At 45.1% G+C, this 20,606-nt stretch overlaps 1 protein-coding gene across 1 annotated transcript; it reads right to left on the reverse strand.

The window, feature by feature from the left end:
• Positions 1-432: 432 nt before the first annotated feature.
• On the reverse strand, positions 433-3,844 carry LOC147459779 (uncharacterized). The gene is made up of 6 exons (XM_086510977.1): positions 3,122-3,844; positions 2,709-2,943; positions 2,537-2,630; positions 2,074-2,404; positions 1,679-1,736; positions 433-930 (listed from the first exon to the last, which is right to left on the reverse strand). The coding sequence occupies exons 1-6, from the start codon at positions 3,498-3,500 to the stop codon at positions 651-653; spliced, it is 1,377 nt and encodes a 458-aa protein (XP_086367103.1). The 5' UTR covers positions 3,501-3,844; the 3' UTR covers positions 433-650.
• Between the last annotated feature and the right edge of the window lie 16,762 nt (positions 3,845-20,606).

A 20,606-nucleotide genomic window follows, 5' to 3' on the forward strand; every position in this document is an offset into this window, starting at 1 on the left:
TACCATTCAAAAGAAGAGGTTTGACTGTGGTTCACAATAGTAAAGTTTGTTAAGTGAGGATAATTTACACGTTTGTTGCACATGAGAGGTCCTTTTCATAGAAAACTTTAGTTTCCCCTTTTCTTATAAAGGGCTATCGATCTCCTCCTCCTAGGGTAGAGGAGCAAGTTTAGAGACACTCAAGAAAAGAAGTATAATTTTGGGTGGGATTTTGCAAATTTGATCAGATTTGAATTTTGAAATTTGCATGAGATTTTTCATGCAAAGGCTAATTACGTAATACCAAGATTGATATTTTTTTGATTTAATTTGGACAGTCAATTTGAGAAAGTTCAAATTTTGAGGTCTTTTTGGGGTTAGAAACACCCAAGGCCCAATAATGGTACAATTTTCAGCAAATCACAAGTAGACACATAAGCAAGATTCCTAGCATATTCCAAATTTTTGTCTCTAAATTGGGGCGTGCATGATTTTTAAAAGGCACATGTATTACAACTTACTCCTTTACCCTAAAGAGAGCACCAAAAAAAAAAACAAGCCTTTGAACAATATGACAAAAACATGTGCCCAATTTTTCTCCTCATAAAGGGAGAATCTTCACTCCCTCTCTCTCTCCTCTCTCTCTCTCTCTCTCTCTCTCTCAGTAGTGCTTAATGGAAAAAGCAATGCTCATTCAATATGCCCTTCTGAGCTGGGGATGATTCTTCCTCCACACTGTCGATTTTGGTGTTGGTGCCATTGTTGCCTCTCTTGCTTGTGTTGCTCGTGCTCCGCGATGGCGACGGTGACCTCGACCGCGACCGGATGCAGGGCTTCTTTCCACTTGAGGCTGTGGAGGGATGATCATGAGGCTTGTCATTGCAGCTAGCTGATTCCCCTCCACCTCCTCCCCCCTTCTCTCCGTCGTCGCCTCCTTGTTGCACTTGCACCCTGCTTAGAAGAAAATAGTAATCCCATTAGCAACATACAATTTTCCGGCATTTCACAACCATACAAAATCTGGATTTCCAAAGAGAATTTTCAAGTTGATTAAACCATTATACTTCTCAAATTTAAGCCTTCTTTCACTCACAAAACTGTGTCAAATTAAGCCTTCTTTCACCCACAAAACTGCCCAAGTATGCCCACTAATAACACATCCATTTCTACAGGCAGACCCGTAAAAAGGCCAGAAAAGAATAATTGGGTGGTGGCTCCTAGTGTTAAAATTGTTCGAGACTATCCATCTATGATCCTTAGATCAAAGCAATGCATATTTGCATGGTCTTTTTGTGAGAGATGCATGTATGTGCGCAACCGTTCGCACACATACGGGCAAGAGCAGAGCATGCTCTGGCGATGCATGTATGTGCGCAACCGTTCGCACACATACGGGCAAGAGCAGAGCATGCTCTGGCAGTCCTAAGTGACACATACAGGACACATTTGACATTACAAGCCCTTGCACGAGAAGTCAATGCCCAATAATGACTTTAGAGGCACAATTTCCATTGTTTTAAGGACTGCAGATGCAAAGATAGACTAGTCAGACATTGCATCCATCATCATGCAAGCTTATGGTTGTTGACCTGATTAAACAATCCTTCACAAGCATCTGTCTATACTAATTAAAAAAAATTGTGCACACCCTTCCAGAGAGAAAGGCCCACTTCCATAACAGAGAAAATTTTGTTTTTACCTGTCTTTCCTTTTCTCCAAAAATCGTGCAAGCGACGCTTTCCGGGCATGAGGAAGCTCTGCATTCATGAAAATATTCAAGTGTTACAAATGGAGTCTTATGGTTAAACTCTGACTCTGTGATATGAACAAGAAGGGCCAGCTAGCAAGGGAAAAGGAAGTGATTTCATGCTTATTTGACCATGTATATGAAACATAAGGCTCTAGCAACGCACGAAAGAGAAGGCAAACTGAGTCAGATGATTCTTTGAGAGGAGGAATTTTGCTGAAATGTAGACGGCAACAACCATATTTGCATTGGTAAGGGGCAAAAAGCCTAGATATGCACAATAAACAAAAGAATTTGTGTGCACAGGCAGCCATGAGTGCAGGAAAAAATATGTGAAGAACCTGTACCTATTCCAGCATGAGGTCGTCGTGCTGGTGCGCCCGCCTGCGGAGTACTGGCACCATCAGCAAGAGAAACAGGAGCTGGTGATGGCGGAGGAGAGGCTACAGACAAAAGACCAGGTGCGGCTGAAATAGAGTTCGGGACATTTCTTGCAATGCCAGTTTTGGTAGCAGAGGGCAGGGCCTCGTGCACTGAGACTGTTGCTTTCATAGGTGAAAGAGCCCTCTCCTTTGCCATCACCTCTGTGGAAACAGAGGTCAGTGACCCGGCGGGTACAGTAGGGCATCTAAAGTTGGTCGACCAAGAGTTCCCGGCTAACAACATGATTGCATGAGCCTGCTCAAATTCAGACCCTTTTCCATGAATACAAATTCACATACCATCAGCTCTAGTTGTTCGATACTCTTCGCATACAGATGCCAAGCACATACATGCATCGACAAAGAGTGAAATTAGGAGTGGCCTTACCTTGTCTGCAGGAACATCATCAAAGACATTCACACTTCCAGAGTAAAAGACAGTCATTTGAGCTGTAGGCGGCCTGCTTGAAGGAGTCGTGAGCCTGCAATCGACAAGATCCAGCGTAAATACGCACAGCTTTGTGCAGGCCACCGTTTGTGTAGAGTTAAAGGTCGAATACCTTGTCAAAGCCGCTGTTTGGGGCATGTGGTTATGCTGCATAAGCTGACTATTCATGGGCAAAGAAGCTTGAGACACCAAATCCTGGCTTGAAGGTGTGGGTGTAGATATGGGAGAGCCAAAGCCTGTTTGGGCGCTTGCGAAATTGCTGTCATGAGCTCTTCTGAACGAGAGATCAAGCTCCGGGACGCGTTTGTGAAGGTCAGGCATGGATTGATTCCTCATGCCTTGAAATCCTGTGTAGAAGATGGTATCACATAAAGATGGAAAAAAACATCGGTGTCTTGCACAAGACGGTGCTTCCCAGTGAGTATGAGGTGATGCAATTTTTCTAATCAAATGGTGTGGCTATGCTGCCAGTCCTTGGAGCGCCCCTCAGAACAGAGTACAAGGGAGAAATAGGAGCTCACTTACCTCCCATTTGCTGCCCTTGGGTGGTAGACTTGCACTCTTGCTCTCTGGAAGAAGCACCATTGCTCATCTGCTGATCAAAGATGTGCTTGAGGGACATAGATGCACTCTCGCGAGCCCGCAAGGACATGGATGCAACAGGAGGGGGAAGTTGAGGGCTCAATGTGTTCATAATCAAACCCTTATGCTGTTGCTGTTGCTGTTGCTGTTGCTGTTGCTGCTGCTGCTGCTGCTGCTGCTGTAGGAAGCTCTGCATGTAAGCTTCCATGCTAGTTGCTGAGCTACCAGATCTAGCAATTCTCAAACAAGTGGGATCGTCATCGCCGGCCACAGAGGTGGGGGTGGCAAACAAGCTATGGCTAAGCTTTTCATTGGAATCCATGCTCTGTCTCTGTGTGTGTGTGTGTGTGTGTGTGTGTGTGTGGTTTTCTTTTTGGGGGGGGGGGGGGGGGGGGGAAGCTGGGGATGGGGAAGAAGAGGGATATGCAGGGGAAAAGAAGAGAGTTCTGCAATGCGGGGATTTCTATAAAACGTTATTGTAAACAAATAGAACAACCCACGTTCGTGTTAGAATTCGTCTACGGCAGGAGCCCGCCATTGATCCACATTGTTTAAGCAAAAGCACAGTGGCACATGCTGAATAGTCTCTCTCTCTCTCTCTTTCTCTCTCTCTCTCTCTCTCTCTCTCTCTGTCTGTGTGCCACTCACAGCCGAAATTCGAACGAGTCTAGCCTAACCTCACTTTTTGGGTATGTAGCATGTACTATATGTCTGTGACTCAGTCTCTGTGTGCCACTCTCTCTTCTCTCTCTCTCTCTCTCTCTCTCTCTCGACTCGTCTGAGTCGTCTCTGTTTCTGTGAGTTGAATTTAGGCATGTGCTTTGCATTGCAGAAACGTGCGGGGCCGCACTAGTCCAGTGTCCGTGCCCATTTTCTCGACAGTGTCGTGGCGCGCGAAAACTCCTCGAGTCCTCTGCCTCCTGCGTCACCACTTGAGCCCTGCTTCCCACCGCAGGCAGCACGACGTCAGCTTCGACACCGCAGTCATCCACAAGCTACAATAATAGAGACGGAGACCAAACAATTTTTGTCAGTATGGAGGCCAACTTGCAACATAGGCGTTGAGGGCGTGTAACATGGAAATCAAATCTCTCTAGCGTAGAGGGACCTATCGCATGGCCAATTTTCGGTGAGCATGGCTTTCAAACGACATAGGTGGCTCTAAAGCTACTGTAGTACGAAGCATTTGCAACAGATTGGCACGATTTTCAATGCAAAAAGCGATCATCAAGCATTGGAGCCAGCAAGAGGTCAATTCAGGGACGCACGCACTTCGGGCTTGAACCTTGGTTTCAACGAATGGCAAGACCCTACATGAGCTCCTTAAGCCAACAACCCAAGCGCCGCTATGCTTCTTTGGGGAGGTGTTGAGTGTTATTATTCGTCTCGCTACTACCCCTATAACATAGAGTAGGCCATATTTTTATTTTATTTTTAAGAAAATAGTAAATTGTTTAAGAAAAGAGAGAAAGGGAACGAACAAGGCCTCAAAGGAAGGGAAAGAGGCGGTCCCATCACGAGAGGTTAAAGAAGACTACAAGTATCATCCATTAAGGCCCTTTCTCTAGAGTAAAAAGACAACAATCCATCTCTACATTGGATAAAGGGAAGCAGCCTTTGGGGGGATCTTGGAGATTCTCGAGGAATCAGAGTAAGAAACGGGGTATCTGCAGACAGTCGAACAGAGCAATGCAGGGAATTGAAGCATTGGGGAGCAGCAGAATCGAGCTTGGCGACTCATTGTGCAGAACTCGGTAGAGATTGAGAACCCGAATGGAAGCAATTGAGGGGGAATCGAGTGCAAGCATTGAGGGAAAATGCAAGCATTGAAGCTTTGGTATCTGTGCAAAAAGTAAGGGAAGCTGCAAAGAACCGCGAGACAAACACACACACACACGCGCGCGCGCGCACGTGCGACCTTGAAGGCTTGGAAGCAAGGAGTTGGCAACACAGTATTTGCAAAGAAATCAGAGGGCAAGGAGGAAGGAGTGCTTCAGCTTCCTACTTGCATCAAGCAGGTGAGCCAAGTGAAAGTCCCCGATTCTAGGGGCCGCTCGTGAGGCCTTTTTGCACAAAAATGTGAGCATGAGAGGGTAGACTTCCTTCCATTTGGCGTTAGCTGGATACTCGGTGCTAAGACAAGTGTGGAGTTCCTTTCCACTGGAACGTCATACCATGGAGTAGCTGACAACACACACACACACACACTCAGGCAGGAGAGCCGAGCTCTGGGATGTAGCAAGCAGCACTGGTCAATCGAAGCAAAGGGGAGGGCCCTAGTGGTGTTTACACACACACACACTCGGTGAGCAAAGGAAGCAGGCGCTCGGACTGTTGACAGAATTCGACAGTGGACAACAAAGCAAAGTTCTTTTTTTTTCCAAAAATTGACCTTACACACAACATTGTGTGCAAGGGAGCGCTCCCACGGGACCTTTCAACCTCTGGCCCTCGGCTCCCATCAAGCCCTCAAACCCCCCCCCCCCCCCCCCCCCCCCCCCCCCCCCCCCGACTCCTTGACCCTGCTTGAGAGATAGCTGGGAGAGAGAGCGAGTGAGACAGAGCGAGCAAGTGAGAGAGGTAGAGAGAGAGCACTTTTGGTGTGCGCTCACGCACATAGGCACAGGCATGTGCAGGTACGGGCAAGTAAGCCTGGGCATCACCTAGCATCGGCCCGATTTTGTCGATCTTCTCAGCATCGGTTTTGACACCGACTTCAACGGCTTGGCATAGGCCTCGAGCATTGACGGCTCGGCTTCGACGACACGCTCTACGACTCAACATCGACAGCTTAACACGGTCTTTGAGCATTGATGGCTCGGTGCATCGATTTCGGCACCAATCAGGCAGCTATTTGGCTAGCATACTTCTGCCCAACGAAAGACGACATTGCGATGACTTTCGACCTCGACACAGCTGACGACCATAGAGAGAGAGCGGCATTGGCTCTCCTCTAGCGCCCATTTTGGAGCGACCTGTGGCTCTGACGTCCTCTCCACGGTGTTTCGGCTTCGATTCGGCCATTATGGCTTCAACATTTCTCCAGTTTTCGGCTTCGACAGCACATATCAACTGATACAGCTCTAACATACCATTCTAGAGCAGGTTTTTTCCTCGAGCTCTTGGCAGTGTTTTCGATCGACGTGTTTACCGATCGATGAGGTAGTGTGTGCCAATTTTCAATAGTTTTGCTCACAGGTTGCACAATCTTTTCAAATGCGGCACATGTAGTGCTCATGTATGATGGTGTGGAGCTTTTCAGAGAGCCTATCGTTTGGTGCAATTTCATGCTATGTATACATTATGCGGATATAATTTGAGCTAGCTATAGCTCGCAGATAGCAGGTTCGTAGGTTTATAGGTGTTTTCAGACAAGTATACGTCCATAAAGCCACTCGGTCAAGAATGAGCTATTTTGCCAGGGTTTTGGCAGTGCTATGTATGCCATTTGTGGATTTTGCTACTCAGACATTGAATGTCTATTTTAATGCGTACTTGGTGAGATTTTTGAGTTTTTGCTCAATTTTCAAGGGAAACTCTGTCGGATTTTCCCCAAATTTTTGCCATGGCATTAGGAGAAAGTTGGACTCACTTTTGGGCCCTGTAGGAAGTGCCACGTCGGCTTAGAGAGAGAAAATAAAAATGTTAAATTGTGCATTTTATGCGATACTTTTCTGCGTAACAAAAGGCCAAAATGACATTCTTTGGTAGGTAGCCGCCGTCTTTATCATTCTTATCCTTCGTTCTCTTGTTAGGAATCCAACTAACCGTATGACTAATGATTTGAAATGTCAACTTACAAGCGTTCCCTCCAGAAACATAAGCCATACGAACTCTATCAACTCTAAACTTGAGAATATGGCCTTCCCTCCCAAAACCTAAGATATTTCATGAGTTTCGAGTCTCCGATTTTTTCTCTATCAACTCTAGGAATGGAGAACGCTTCTTTTCCTGATGAAAACACTAATTTGAACTTGCAATCCTCAGCCCCTTCATCTTTAACACTTACCCAAAGAAAGAACACACATCATCTTCATGTTGATGTATTGCAAGAGTACGCATCGTTGCAGAAACGTAGGAGGGAGTCTTTCTTATCTCAACAGGAGAAAGAACTTAGAAGGACAAACAAGGAACATCATTTGGATTTGTGGACCGATGGGTCTATTTATCCAAAGGATCCTACGACAAATGCGCCACCTCCCTTTGCTAATATCACTAACCTCTTACATTTCACAAGCGATGTCAAGGATGGGCTATTGGGATACACCGAACATTTGGAAATGAGAGGATTGAATGCAGAAAGGCAAAGAAACTTCTTGGCGATGGAGAACATGCAGCTGAAGAAACTTAATGAAGCATGCTCTCAAAAGTTTCATCAAACAGAGAGACAATCCAAGGCCTTGAGAAGAAGATCACAAGTTTGCGAGAGAAAGCCATCGTACTTGGTAGTCGGAAAAGAAAACGAGATCTGTGCAACATTGAAAACATAAAGGTTGGTAGTGGTGGCGTGAAAAAACGAATACGAGCTTTAAGGTAAGTCGAAGTTTGTTTCTTCAATGTGCTTCACTAAGAAATGGATACACTTTCCTATACATGATCATAACGCATGGTGCTTTTTTGGCAGGTCTTTACTGCATCCAAACTCGAACGGTGCAGGCTTCAATGCCGGAGTGCATTACAGCCGTCTAGTTCCAAAAGAAGTAGTTGAATAGATGATAACTCAAAAAAAAAATCGTAAGTTGAAAGGGAGGCTCCTTACCTCCTTCATGAACGAGAATCAGCTGGAACTAATGGAAGTGCAAGCAATACTTGATGAGAGTGGCATCTCCAGATGGGATACAGGGCACTCTTCAAAGCATTAGCTAAAAAGTCTCAAAATAAACTACAGAGAGGATCATTGCTACCAAAGCCATCACATGTAAAGGCTGCTCGCCGGCACATAAACGATGAGGTGTTTGAGAAACTTGGGTCACCATTCCATATTGAAGCAACGTTCTTACACAAGGACGGCAGAGAGGTATAGTTTAACGAGCACAACAACCTCTTCGTTGATCTTGAAGCATTGCAAAGGTATGCAGTTCACTTCTTTGACATCAGTCGAGAGGAGTGCGGTGGGGTTCTCAAGTTTGTTTTGAAGCTCAACGAGTGCGAGGTCCTGAAGAACAAGAAGCTGGAGAGAGTCACCATTACCCCCATGAACAGAGCTCTGGATCCATCAATAACGAAAGAGGATCCACGATACTTCAACGTGCAATCCGAAAACAACATTCTAACTCTAGGATCATTGCAGGTATACTTCGTTCACTCTATAATAACAAAAATATTGATTATTTGGTTGTTGATTTTGTGTTTTCGTTTTTCACTGCAAGTTGATAAGGAAAATTTTGAAATCCTCGATTGGGTTTTTAGTCAAACCCAAATTCCTTCTATCATCAGTGAACAAAGAAACGGAGCCATTCTTTCAGTGGAAGGATTTGGTGACTACACAGTGGAATGGCACATGGCACGTGACTTAAAGACTCTTAAGTGTATGTACAACATAACACACGGAGCAGCTGTGGAAAATCCATGCTTATATTGCATGGCTGATGCACAATCTCTTGAGAGTGTGCAATGGAATAGAGCTCCCAACAGACATCTTCAAGATAATACTTTTAAACCAGTGCTTGATATTCCTCTGAGTAGAGTTCACGTATGTACACTTCATGCACTCTGTCGAATAATTGAAAAGGTGGTTCATTTGTACATATGTTTTGCATGGACATTAAAGCCAGAGAGTGAGTCAAAAAGAGTGATCAAAGCATTAGAGGGAGTGCTCTCAGACATTGGTTTGCATGGAGGCAATGTCAAAATCGAAGAGGACCCTAAGATGTCTCAAAGTCGGTACAAGGTACCGAGCAAAGCATCGATAGGCGGAGTGAAGGCAAGAAGGTTGGGTTTAGCCTCAAAGATTCAGATAGAGAAGAAAGGAGAAACCTGTTCAACAAATGGAAACAATTACATAAAGTGGTTAAAGACAATGTTGGTGGTGGGGCAATCCAGAATCACAAGGCGAACGTGTGGAAATCACTAGATAAAATTTTCCACTACGTTGAGCAGCATTCTTGGGACCAAAGTAAGCTCACATCATTTCAAGTAGCTTTGCTGGATTGGAAAAAGGCTTACCTTACAGGGTGGGGTGTGCAACATATCACACATTACATGGTGGGTTGGCATTCTACGTATACAAAATAAAATTTTAAATTGTACTCTACTGACCATTTTGTTTTATTTCAATGCAGCACATACTGTTCAACCATGGTCCATATTTTGCCAAGACATACGGCTCACTATCAATATGGTCCACACAAGGCATGGAAAAAACCCACTACATGGCAAGAACAGGTTATTTTAAGCACACTAGACATGGGGGAGGAAAAGATAAGGCCAATAGCCTATTAGAGTTACACCAATGGACTTATAGACGACTAACTCATAGAGCACGGCAGAAGGAACTTCTTAAGAGTTCAGAAATTACACGGTCTTTACAACACATCCGCAAAGAGAAGAAACAGATGGTTTGGGGAGCTTCAAATGCGGCGGAGCGCCATGCGAGGTGGCGACGGTCACGAGTCAGGAGCGGGAGAAGATGGACTTGAGCCCCGTCGTTTTTATCCTCTTCGATGCACCTCCTTCTTCCTCACTTTGTACCTCCTCGATGTGCAAGCTCTGTAGATGAGCTCGTTCCTCTGTTGATGGCAACATCCCCACGGGCATCAGGTGTCTTCTTTCCCTCAGAAACAACCGCTTGTTGTATGGATCTAAGCTTTTTGGGTCTTCAACCCCCGCAGTCAGAGCCTGAGCGTTGAGCAAACTGTTTCTCAATTAGAATTAGTCTTTTTGTGTTTAGTGGGAGGGGGTGCCCACCACACAATCTTGTAATAACTTTCATTGCAAACAGTGGAAACTTTGCATTGTCGTCGGAGTATTCCTTGTGGTATATTATGATCTACATAAAAATTGTAATGAATTTATGGGCCGTAAGTGAGATGAGTACAATTGCCAAGTACTTGAATTGTTTCTACAAACCTTTTTGTGGTTGAAATGCCCGATGTAGTGAGACAACGCCGCATCCTTGCTTTGGACTCCAGTGACAAGCCCTTGCCGTGAGCCTCCCGCTCTTCTAAGGAAACTATCGTCATACACTAGCACCTGTCAACAAAAAAAATTATCATGATATTTTATCACTGGGCCATCTCCAATACCATCTGAATGCACGACAAAAGTTACCATCTGATTCTCGTCCATTTCCAGCATTGACCTCCCCCATAAGTGAATAGACTGACTATTCATTACCTGATCTCTGGGTGCCACGGGCCTACCCGTGTTTTCCAAGCCGAGTTGTTTTGTTGTCGATTCAAACTGCTCATCTGTTGGCAAATTGGCTCTCCGGACTTTGCTTCATTAAATGTATCTTTGATCAGTTGCCACCCTGAAGTGAACTGTGGGTCGCGGACAACTGTGTCAGCAATAAGATGTTGGTCCACTCCATCATCATCCACAAACCCCATGCCTGCATCACAAAAATTCGCAATTGCAGCTAGGCAGTAGTCCTCTCGTATATTGAGCTCATGCATGATATCTGTGAGCAGAACATAGTGGGTGTCGCCCACCATAGCAAAGCTGGGAGCACAATTCAGAGGCAAAGTCACTTCCTTACTTGGACTTTCTTGCTTGCATCCTATTGCTGCATCTGCAAGAGAAGCAATAGTTAATCCCGCATCAAATGTTTCCTTTAGTACTTCTACCCGCTCTTCTTCTGGGTCGAATTGCACCTCCACATCCTCTACCTCTTCCTCCAGCGCCAATGGACAACTACCAAAAGTTGTTGACTGGGAAGTCTCTGACTCACCATCCGTCTGCAAGTATAATTAACAGACAAACCCGTTGTAGAATTTCACTAAGCGACACTTTTTGAAGTGCTTCATACACCTGTCTTGTACAAGCAGTGCATTGGAGGGACACTTTTCCTGACAGCGATTCAGTCTCCTTGAAGCACTCTTGTCAGGGTCAAGGTCGGCTGGGTGCACATATCTCATGCCATCAACTGTCATGGAATTGTCACAAGTGATTGCCTCATACTGTTGCAAATGGGTTTGTAGGTACTCCAATGAGCAATCTATAATCCTCTGTATAGAAAACTCTGCATTAAACATTCCTGATAGTTCTGGTGCACGGTGATGAGCACGGGCGTTGTATAAGAACGTGAATAGTTTTTCTTCACATCTATCCTCGCTCACAACGTCTGTCTCCAGGACTATGATCCCCATGACTGAAAGAAAAAGAAAGCCAAAACTATTTGGTGTCATAACTAAGCAAATATTGAGCCTCGAGTACCCCTCAAGGTCTCTATTCGCTTGGTTCTGTCCCGTGCGCTATGTCATAAGAGGTGACGTCACTTGAGTCAGAACCAAGCGAGTAGGGGCCCCAAGAATCTCCGAAGGACCCTATCGCTTCGTTCTGTCCCGTGCGCTAATGTCATAAAAGGTTACATCACTTGAGTCAGAACCAAGCGAATAGGGTCCCAAGAATCTCCAAAGGGCCCTATTCACTTGGTTCTATCCCGTGCGCTAATGTCATAAAAGGTGACATCACTTGAGTCAGAACCAAGCGAATAGGGGTCCAAGAATCTCCGAAGGGCCCTATTCGCTTGGTTATGTCCCGTGCGCTAATGTCATAAAAGGTGACATCACTTGAGTCAGAACCAAGCGAATAGGAGCCCAAGAATCTCCGAAGGGCCCTATTCGCTTGGTTCTGTCATGTGCTCTAATGTCATAAAAGGTGACGTCACTTGAGTCAGAACCAAGCGAATAGGGGCCCAAGAATCTCCGAATGGCCCTATTCGCTTGGTTCTGACCCAAGCCTTCGGAACAGGTGGATAAGAACATAGCATTTAATGTTATTAGAGATAGATATATAGGCCTACTCACTCACTATGCCCAAACTCAGGCACGGTCACATAAGGAGTAATTATTCCAACCATGCGGTTTGAGACTTTTAATCTTACCCTAATGTAGTGGCTTCGGTGCACACACAGTTAACAACACACAGGAAGGGGAGAGAGATAGGTTGGATGGTGATGTCACAGGCCGCCGAGAGTAAAAACCAGAAGGTGGCGATGGCAATGGCGACACGGTAGCAAAGGACTCGACCGAGTGGAGGTCGCTCAACGCAGGATCACGAGAGGTGGCCAAGGGGAAGAGCGCAGAAAAGGCAAAGGCAACAACGATCTATTTGTTCTACTTGGAGATGGAGATGGCAACTGTGCAGGGCGATCGGCGTCTGACTCTCAACGCAGGATCACGAGAGGTGGTCAAGGGGAAGAGCACAGAAAAGGTAAAGGCAATGGCGATCTGTTTGTTCTACTTGGAGATGGAGATGGCGACTGCAAGGGTGATCGGCGTCTGACTCTAAACGCAGGATCACGAGAGCTAGCCAAGGGGAAGAGCGCAGAAAAGGCAAAGGCAACGGCGATCTGTCTGTTCCACTTGGAGATGGAGATGGCGACTGCAAGTGCAATTGGCGTCTGTCTGACCCTAAACGGTCACTCAAAAAGGCACGTGGGATGCGCTCACAAGGATAACCAGTAATAAATGGTCTGAGATTCCCATGCAGTACGATTTACCAACCACAATCTCGCGCATAAGTGAAGTTGTCACCCTTGTCGAGGTAAGCATTCTAAGTTTAGAGGCAGTATCCCCGCCAAACATTTCAAATATTTTGCCTCTTTTCGCGTCCTCTACTGCCCATCATTTTAATTAACTCTACCCCCATGACGCTACGCGGTAAGCAAACCATCCCAACTATTTTTGCACATCACCTCTTACTCTCGCGCATCCTTCTCTTACTCTTGTTCTGCAGTGCTTTAGTGACGCAGAACTCTACACACAATGAAGAGGTATGCTACTTACTACCCTTTTGTGCACTTGTATTTTGTGTAGTCAGTACCAAGCAAATAAGGGAAGGTAAACCTTGTTTGTTGCACCTGTTCGCTTGGTACTGACCATCGTCTTTACCATAGGATGTTTGATTTTACACTTTTCCTTGGTCAGTACCAAGCGAATAAGGGAAGGCCACTTTGTTCGATGCCCCTGTTCGCTTGGTACTAACCTCAGAAAATATAAGTGATGTCTACTAGTACAGAGGTCAATACCAAGCAAATAAGGGGAAGGTAAGCCCTATTTGTTGCGGGTTTAGGGTTTTTTTTACCAAATACGCGTTTTAAATTTATAAGGGAGAAAAAAAATTACAACTTAACACCCATGTAGGGGGTTTTGAGTTAGAAAACACTAGGGACAGGCGCAAAGGCCAAGTTTCAGACTTTACAAAGAGTGGCCTACTAATTTTCGGGGGTTTAGGGTTCGCAATAACAATGTAGTCCTTTTCCTTCACAGCCAGACTATCTCTTCCTGAAGCCTGTTGGCAAACACTACAAGAGGTTGTGTGCTCTTGTGACGCTTTTAGCGACGGAAATACACTGGGTTTTTATAACCCCCGGCGTCGCTAAGAGCGTCGCTATCAACGTCGATACGCGAACGTCTCTATAATCGTCGCTATATGCGTCGCTATAAACGTCGCTATATAGCGACGTTTATAGCGATGCTGCAGAGCCATCTATAGCGACGCTGCAGAGCCTTATATAGCGACGCCCGAGAGGAAAAATCTTTGGTGAAAGGGCACCCATCAACCATATTGAATGTTTCATTAATTGATTCACCTTTGAAAAAAAGTGCAAAGGTAGATATAGACCCAAAATAGTCACCAACAAGACAATATAACCATTAACTCCATCATCCATAGTACGTATTGTTTGCAAAATAAAGATACAAAACTAACAAGCGTAAATTGATGAAAGTAAATCAATGACAATTGTACACATAGGCAAAATCACTTGATTGTTAAACTTTGCAAACGTAATAGTTACAAACCATTGTCATTATTTAAAAAATATACATGGTTTTCAAAAAGACATATAAAAGTCATCTCATGATACATAATCTATGACAAAAAGAAACTAATGCTATCTAGCTATGGCTAAACTGACATCGTTTAATCAGACGTCTCATCGCATCCAAGCGGCGTATCTGTGCAATTCTGCAAAAAAAAAAAGATAGCTTTTTGTAAGTATAAACATATAGCGACGTTTATAAAACAATTCAACAAATAGAAAAGAATAAACCCTAATATTAACCATGCCACCGCGAGAACTCAGAATGTCCATAAGGGTGTTTAAGCCCTTTTTGCCTACGTACTCACGCTTGTACGGTGTGGGATCACGTCCTGTCTCATCGACCCACTGTCAAAACATACAAAGAATCCATTATGTTAGAATTTAAAAACCCATAAATCCTAAACTATCAAACATAGAGAGCAATGCAAAAACACTTACAAAATCGGCCTCAAATGATACCCACCCGCCGCTCCCCAAGTGGTGCTAGCTCCCTGCCTCTACTCGCACTCTGGCTGCCTCCTTTTGTTGCTTCCACTTGTCGGGATTCTCGCGCGTTGCTTTTTTCGCATTCTTCCAATCTTCTTTGGCCAGCGAATCTGGTCTGTTCCACCCATGCTTGATTGCTTTTTGCACTTCGAAACGCTTGTGCTTGCAGTATTCGCGCATTCGAACCTTCATCACGTCTTCATTGAAGCGGTCATCTCGTGTTGGAATGGGAAACTCGTCATGAAGCATGCTGATGACTCTGTCTTTTAAATCATTCGGTACTTCACTCCAGGTGTTTAGTATGTAGTGTCTAAACACCTGAGAGCAAAGACCGCGCATGCACGAAATCACCTTCTTGCCTTCATTATCCAAGATGATGCCGCCGCTGAAGTCGACGGAGTAAGGCAAGTCCTCTCGCCGCTGACGCGTGAACCTGGGTGTCCCGGCAGGGGTCTCTAGAGACGTGTCAACGGGGGTACGGACGTCAGGTGTCTCCATTGGAGTCTGAGCTCCGAAGCGAGAAGTGTCCACTGGAGTGACTCCTGGAGGAGTAGCTAGTGGTGTGTAGCTACTAGGAACGGCAGTCAGCCGCGCAAAACCTGGTGTCGATGGCGATGCCGTGGCTGGTGTCGGGACGGGAAAAGAAGGGGAGGGTAAAGAGCCTCGTCGAACACGAGGCGGTGTCAAAGCATCGGCGGCGGCATCCCCACAATAACTGCCACCGCCACCACTAGAGCACCGGCGCCTAGACGAGTGTGAAGATCATCTCGTCGACATTGAAGCTTCGGAGCGCGCTGAATGCTCTGAAACAGAGGGAGATGCGGATGGAGTAGGAGCGTGCGATGGTGCGCCAGAGCGATGACGCTCCACGTACCACTGTCTCTGCTGGGGTGACAAAGAAGAAAGAAACTCCTCATCATCCATACTTGCATTAAACACACGAACATTTAACCTTAATATTGAATGAATGGAGTAGAAAACATGGACAAGTAGATAGATAGATAGAGATAGAGAGAGAGAGAGAGAGGGAGAGAGAGAGAGAGAGAGAGAGAGAGAGAGAGAGAGAGAGAGAGAGAGAGAGAGAGAGGAGGAGGAGGAGGTGCTCATCGTCCCTGCTTGTGAGAACATACCTAGAGCATACGTACATGGAGTGGACGCAAAGACCATTAAATACAATGACGCAATAACGCATATAAATACAATGACGTAATGATGCAATGACACGTTCTTCTTCTATTCAACTTGAGTGATGGAAGAGGCAAGTCGATAACTCAGAATTTTCAATCGAAAAAGAGAGAGAGAGAGCGCACACAAACTTTGCCTGCATGTTGAGAAGAACCAAGAGCGCTTTCAATCTAAACACACGTGCTCCATTATACAATGGCGTATTGGCTTCACTTTTCATATCATCATAGATAAGCCTTTCTGAATCCATGATCGTCTCGATCATTTCATCAATCTTGGGCTCAAACATTGCCTCGTTGGGAATGTGGTCTGCATGATCATCCCCCGAGCTGTCAGAGGCTACATCTTGTGGCCTCACATATGCTGCTTGACCAATGCGCCTGCGAACACGTCTATTGGGTTGCAAGATTGCTGCATGTTGGCAAGCGTCAGAGTCCGACGAGTTATAATTGGCAACAACTCAATCTATAATAGATGGATCAAACTCGCCAAATTTGCGAACATGCTGCAAAGAAACGCGTCTTGTCCGTCGCACAGCATGCTTGCAATGATTACAAGGACATAAGATCCTCGTTGAGAGATAGATGTTTCGGTTGGACGGCCCCACATCCTCGTCACTACTCATAATGAGGGAAAAAATCTTATAACCTGGACAAAAAATTTAATCTTCTATTGGCATTCTTCATCTTTTATCTCTCTCTCTCTCTCTCTCTATCTCTCTCTCTCTCTCTCTCTCTCTCTCTCTTTGTTCACATTGTAAACTACCTCACATTCTCTAGTCATGTCCAATCCCCGCACACCTTGGTCTAGAGGTGCACGGAGATCAGAACCACCGGGTTATAATCTCGTCTTTATTGGTCAATGCCTATATTTGTGGGTACAAGAAATCTACACACCCACGTCTACATGATAGTGCATGTAGTGGACAAAACCCCTTTGCCTCTTCTCTAGCTGTAGCATTTCACAACATCTTAATATCTTTTTACAGTAGATCTTTTCACCATTCGTCTAACTCTAATTTTTTACCGCAATCTCGAAGGTAGACTCTAATATAAAAACTCAATCCAAAATCTTATCTTAAATCTAACCTAATTGAACATGTGATGATTCGCTCCATTGAAGGGTAAAAGACATACCAATGGGGCTACTAGTTATGTATATGTGAATGGGCCTCACATATACAAATACTTCAATGCAAGAGTTTAATACTCTCACCTCTCCACCCCGTCGATCCATGACACAGGTGATGGGACAAAATCCTCCTCGAAGCTGGCCCAACTGCCACTCCCTAGGTGATGGGATAATCCCGTCTTGATGTAAACTCTTGCTGCGTCACTTTGCTGCCACTGCCTATCTGGACTGGTCGTCCTCTCCTCCCTGATACCCCTCCACTCCTCTCCTCATGTAGTCGCGCATGCGTCTCCTCATCCACGCTTCGTCTCTGGTATTAGGGAGGAGAGGACGACCAATCCAAACAGGTGGTGGCAGCAAAGTGATGCAGCAAGAGTTTGCATCAAGACGAGATTATCCCTGATGCAGTGTCTCAAACGCGTAGGCAGTATAATCTTTCGGTGTACTCAAAATAAACCTAAATCTAATCTAATCTAACTTAAATAAACCTAAATCTAATCTAACGTAAATCTAAATCTAACCTTATCTTAAACGATAAAAGAGGCAAATGGTATAACCTTTCTATCACCCAAGTGTGGTAGATTGGTTATGCCATTTCCCTCTTCAATAACACGTAAATAAAGTAAATAAACCTAAATCTAATCTAATATAACGTAAATCTATATCTAACGTAAATAAACCTAAATCTAATCAAACGTAAATTTAACTAAAAATAAACCTAAATCTAATCTAATTTAACTTAAATAAACCTAAATTTAATTTAAAGTAAGTCTACATCTAACCTAATCTTTAATGTCTTTTGGGATAGTTTCCTACGATGTTAAAACTCTCTTCTTCTCGTGTGTGTGTGGGTGTGTGTGTGTGCCCCAATAAAAAGAGAAAAATGGTATAACCTTTCTATCACCCAAGTGTGGTAGATTGGTTATGCCATTTTCCTCTTGAATAACAGGTCTTGAGTTCAACTCCTCATCGATTAGATCTTTAGGTCTCTTGAATTAGTTTCCTACGACGTTAAATTAAACTCTCTTCTTCTCGGGTGTGTGTGTGTGTGTGTGTGTGTGTGTGTGTGTGTGTGCACGCCAATAAAAAGAGAAAAATGGTATAACTTTTCTATCACCCAAGTGTGATAGATTGGTTATGCCATTTCCCTCATGAATAACAGGTCTTGAGTTCAACTCCTCGTCGACTAGATCTTTAAGGTCTCTTGGGATAGTTTCCTACGATGTTAAGACTCTCTTCTTCTTCTTTTTTCTCTCTCTCTCTCGCTCTTTTCCTCTCTCAACGTGTGTGTGTATTCTTTGTTTATGCATGTGTGTGTGCGTTTTTGGTTTATGCATGCTCTCTCTCTCTCTCTCTCTCTCTCTCTCTCTCTCTCTCTCTCTCTCTCTCTTCCTCTCTCAATGTGTGTGTGCATTCTTTGTTTATGCATGTGTGTGCGTTTTTTGTTTATGCATGTGCTCTCTCTCTCTCTCTCTCTCTCTCTCTCTCAAAAACACAATGTGTGTGTGTGTGTGTGTGTGTGTGTGAGAGAGAGAGAGAGAGGGAGAGAGAGAGGGGAACGGAACATGAGAGTGAGGAGAGGGAAGGAGCATACCTGGCTCTCCTTCCTCTCCTCGTGTGTGTGTGTGTGTGTGTGTGTGTGTGTGGAGAAGAAAGAGAGAGAGAGAGGGAGAACGCGCGTTACCTTGCTTGCTTGAGAGCTCGCCAAAAACTCAGATATGAGATCTGAGTTTTCGGACGCTCTCGGTTATTTTTTTAACCCCTGACGGCGTCGCTATAGGCGTCGTTATGAGCGTCGCTAAGTTACTTGTAACTTAGCGACACTCATAGCGATGCCGTGGTTTTTCGCATTTGAGCGTCGCACTGCGAGCGTCACTAACATTAAGTACCTCTTGTAGTGAAAGTTCATGGCTTCCTCATATTTACTAGCTAGCTCAAGCACTTCATCCTTCATCTCCTGTAGCCAATTATAGATAGCCTCTACAGATCCATTCTCGGCGAGCAATCACTGCAGGTCTTTAGGCCTTCTTGCTTCCAGAGAGTCTTTGAGGATTGAGACTCTGTGCCTGACGATCAGCATTTGTTCCAGCTTCAGGCTAGCATCCTGATAGAGCATTTAGCAAATAAGCTCTTCAAACTAGGAGCTTGGAAATTGGGAGCAGAAAGGAAAGAATTACCAGCGGCTTACCTCGAGAATTGACTCCCGTGTTGACAGCAGCCACTCCGAGGCTGTGTCGGTCGAGAACATTAAGGGTAACATTGGGGGAGGGCCAAGGGGGGACCTCCTGCGGTCCTGCTGGCGCTGCGGGAGTATACCTTGGAAAGGCATCACCACTATCCTAAGCTTCTTGTAGTTGTTCTGCAAAACCCTGAGGGAGGTTCTGAAAAAACTGCTGGTTAAATAGACTAGATGGACATGCCTGAAAAGTAGAGCCCGGGTTCTGGCTGATGAGTAGTCTATGAGGGGTGGTACCGCCATGCAGTTTCATGAGAGGTAGACGTGGGAGGGAGAAGCAATGGTACCGGCCCCCCTAGATTAGGGGAGGTGATGGGAGGGAACGACATGACAGTTAGGACCGCATGGACTTAAACGTCTCCTTCACATTGGTATTTTGTTGCAGGGGATGCAAACCTGTTTGCTTGCTATTACACTTTTCTGAGGTCACTACCAAGCGAATAAGGAAAGGCAAACTCTTTCCGATGCACCTGTTCGCTTGGTACTGACCTCAGAAAATATAAGTGACATCTGCTATTACTATTTTCTGAGGTCACTACCCAGCGAATAAGTGAAGGTAAACTCTTTCCGATGCACCTGTTTGCTTGGTATTGACCTCAGAAAATATAAGTGACGTCGGCTATTACTATTTTTAGAGGTCACTACCGAGCGAATAAGGGAAGGAAAACTCTTTCCGATGCACGTGCTCGCTCTGACCTCAGAAAATATAAGTGATGTATGCTATTACTATTTTATGAGGTCACTACCAAGCGAATAAGGGAAGGCAAAATCTTTTCGATGTGCCTGCTCGCTTGGTACTGACCTCAGAAAATATAAGTGATGTCTGCTATTACTATTTTCTGAGGTCACTACCAAGCGAATAAGGGAAGGCAAACTCTTTCCGACACACCTGTTCGCTTGGTACTGACCTTTTCTGAAATCTGAAGTCCCTTGTGCTGACAAATGAATTGTCTTTTTGTGTTATGCTATTTGTAGAGATGCCTCGTGTAAAGGCCACGGCTAGGAGGGCAACAGGTGAATCTTTGAATGCTCAAGCAAGAAGATGCCGATATGAGGCGCACAGAGGTGTATTGCAAGAGCTGCGCAGGATAGAACGACACGTTCAACCTGCTATTCCACGTCTCTCTTTCCAGCGAGTAGTGCGGGAGATTTGCGAGTAGTGGAGAGTCGGCATGCGATGGGCCAGCAATGCACTACTCTGCCTTCAAGAAATTGCAGAAGACTACCTCGTGGAATTCTTCAGCGATGGATATATCCTGGCTACCCATGCACACCGCGTTACTATCATGCCGCGGGATTTTGATACTCTTCGGAGGTTGCGTTTCCTCTATGATGGGCTGCTTCAGCTAGTGCCTATCCGGGATAGTAGAACCATGGATATTCTCAATATCCCCCCTCTC

This window comes from Adiantum capillus-veneris, chromosome 4 (genome assembly GCF_014529385.1).
Source record: "Adiantum capillus-veneris isolate H3 chromosome 4, ASM1452938v2, whole genome shotgun sequence".
Taxonomy (NCBI): domain Eukaryota; kingdom Viridiplantae; phylum Streptophyta; class Polypodiopsida; order Polypodiales; family Pteridaceae; genus Adiantum; species Adiantum capillus-veneris.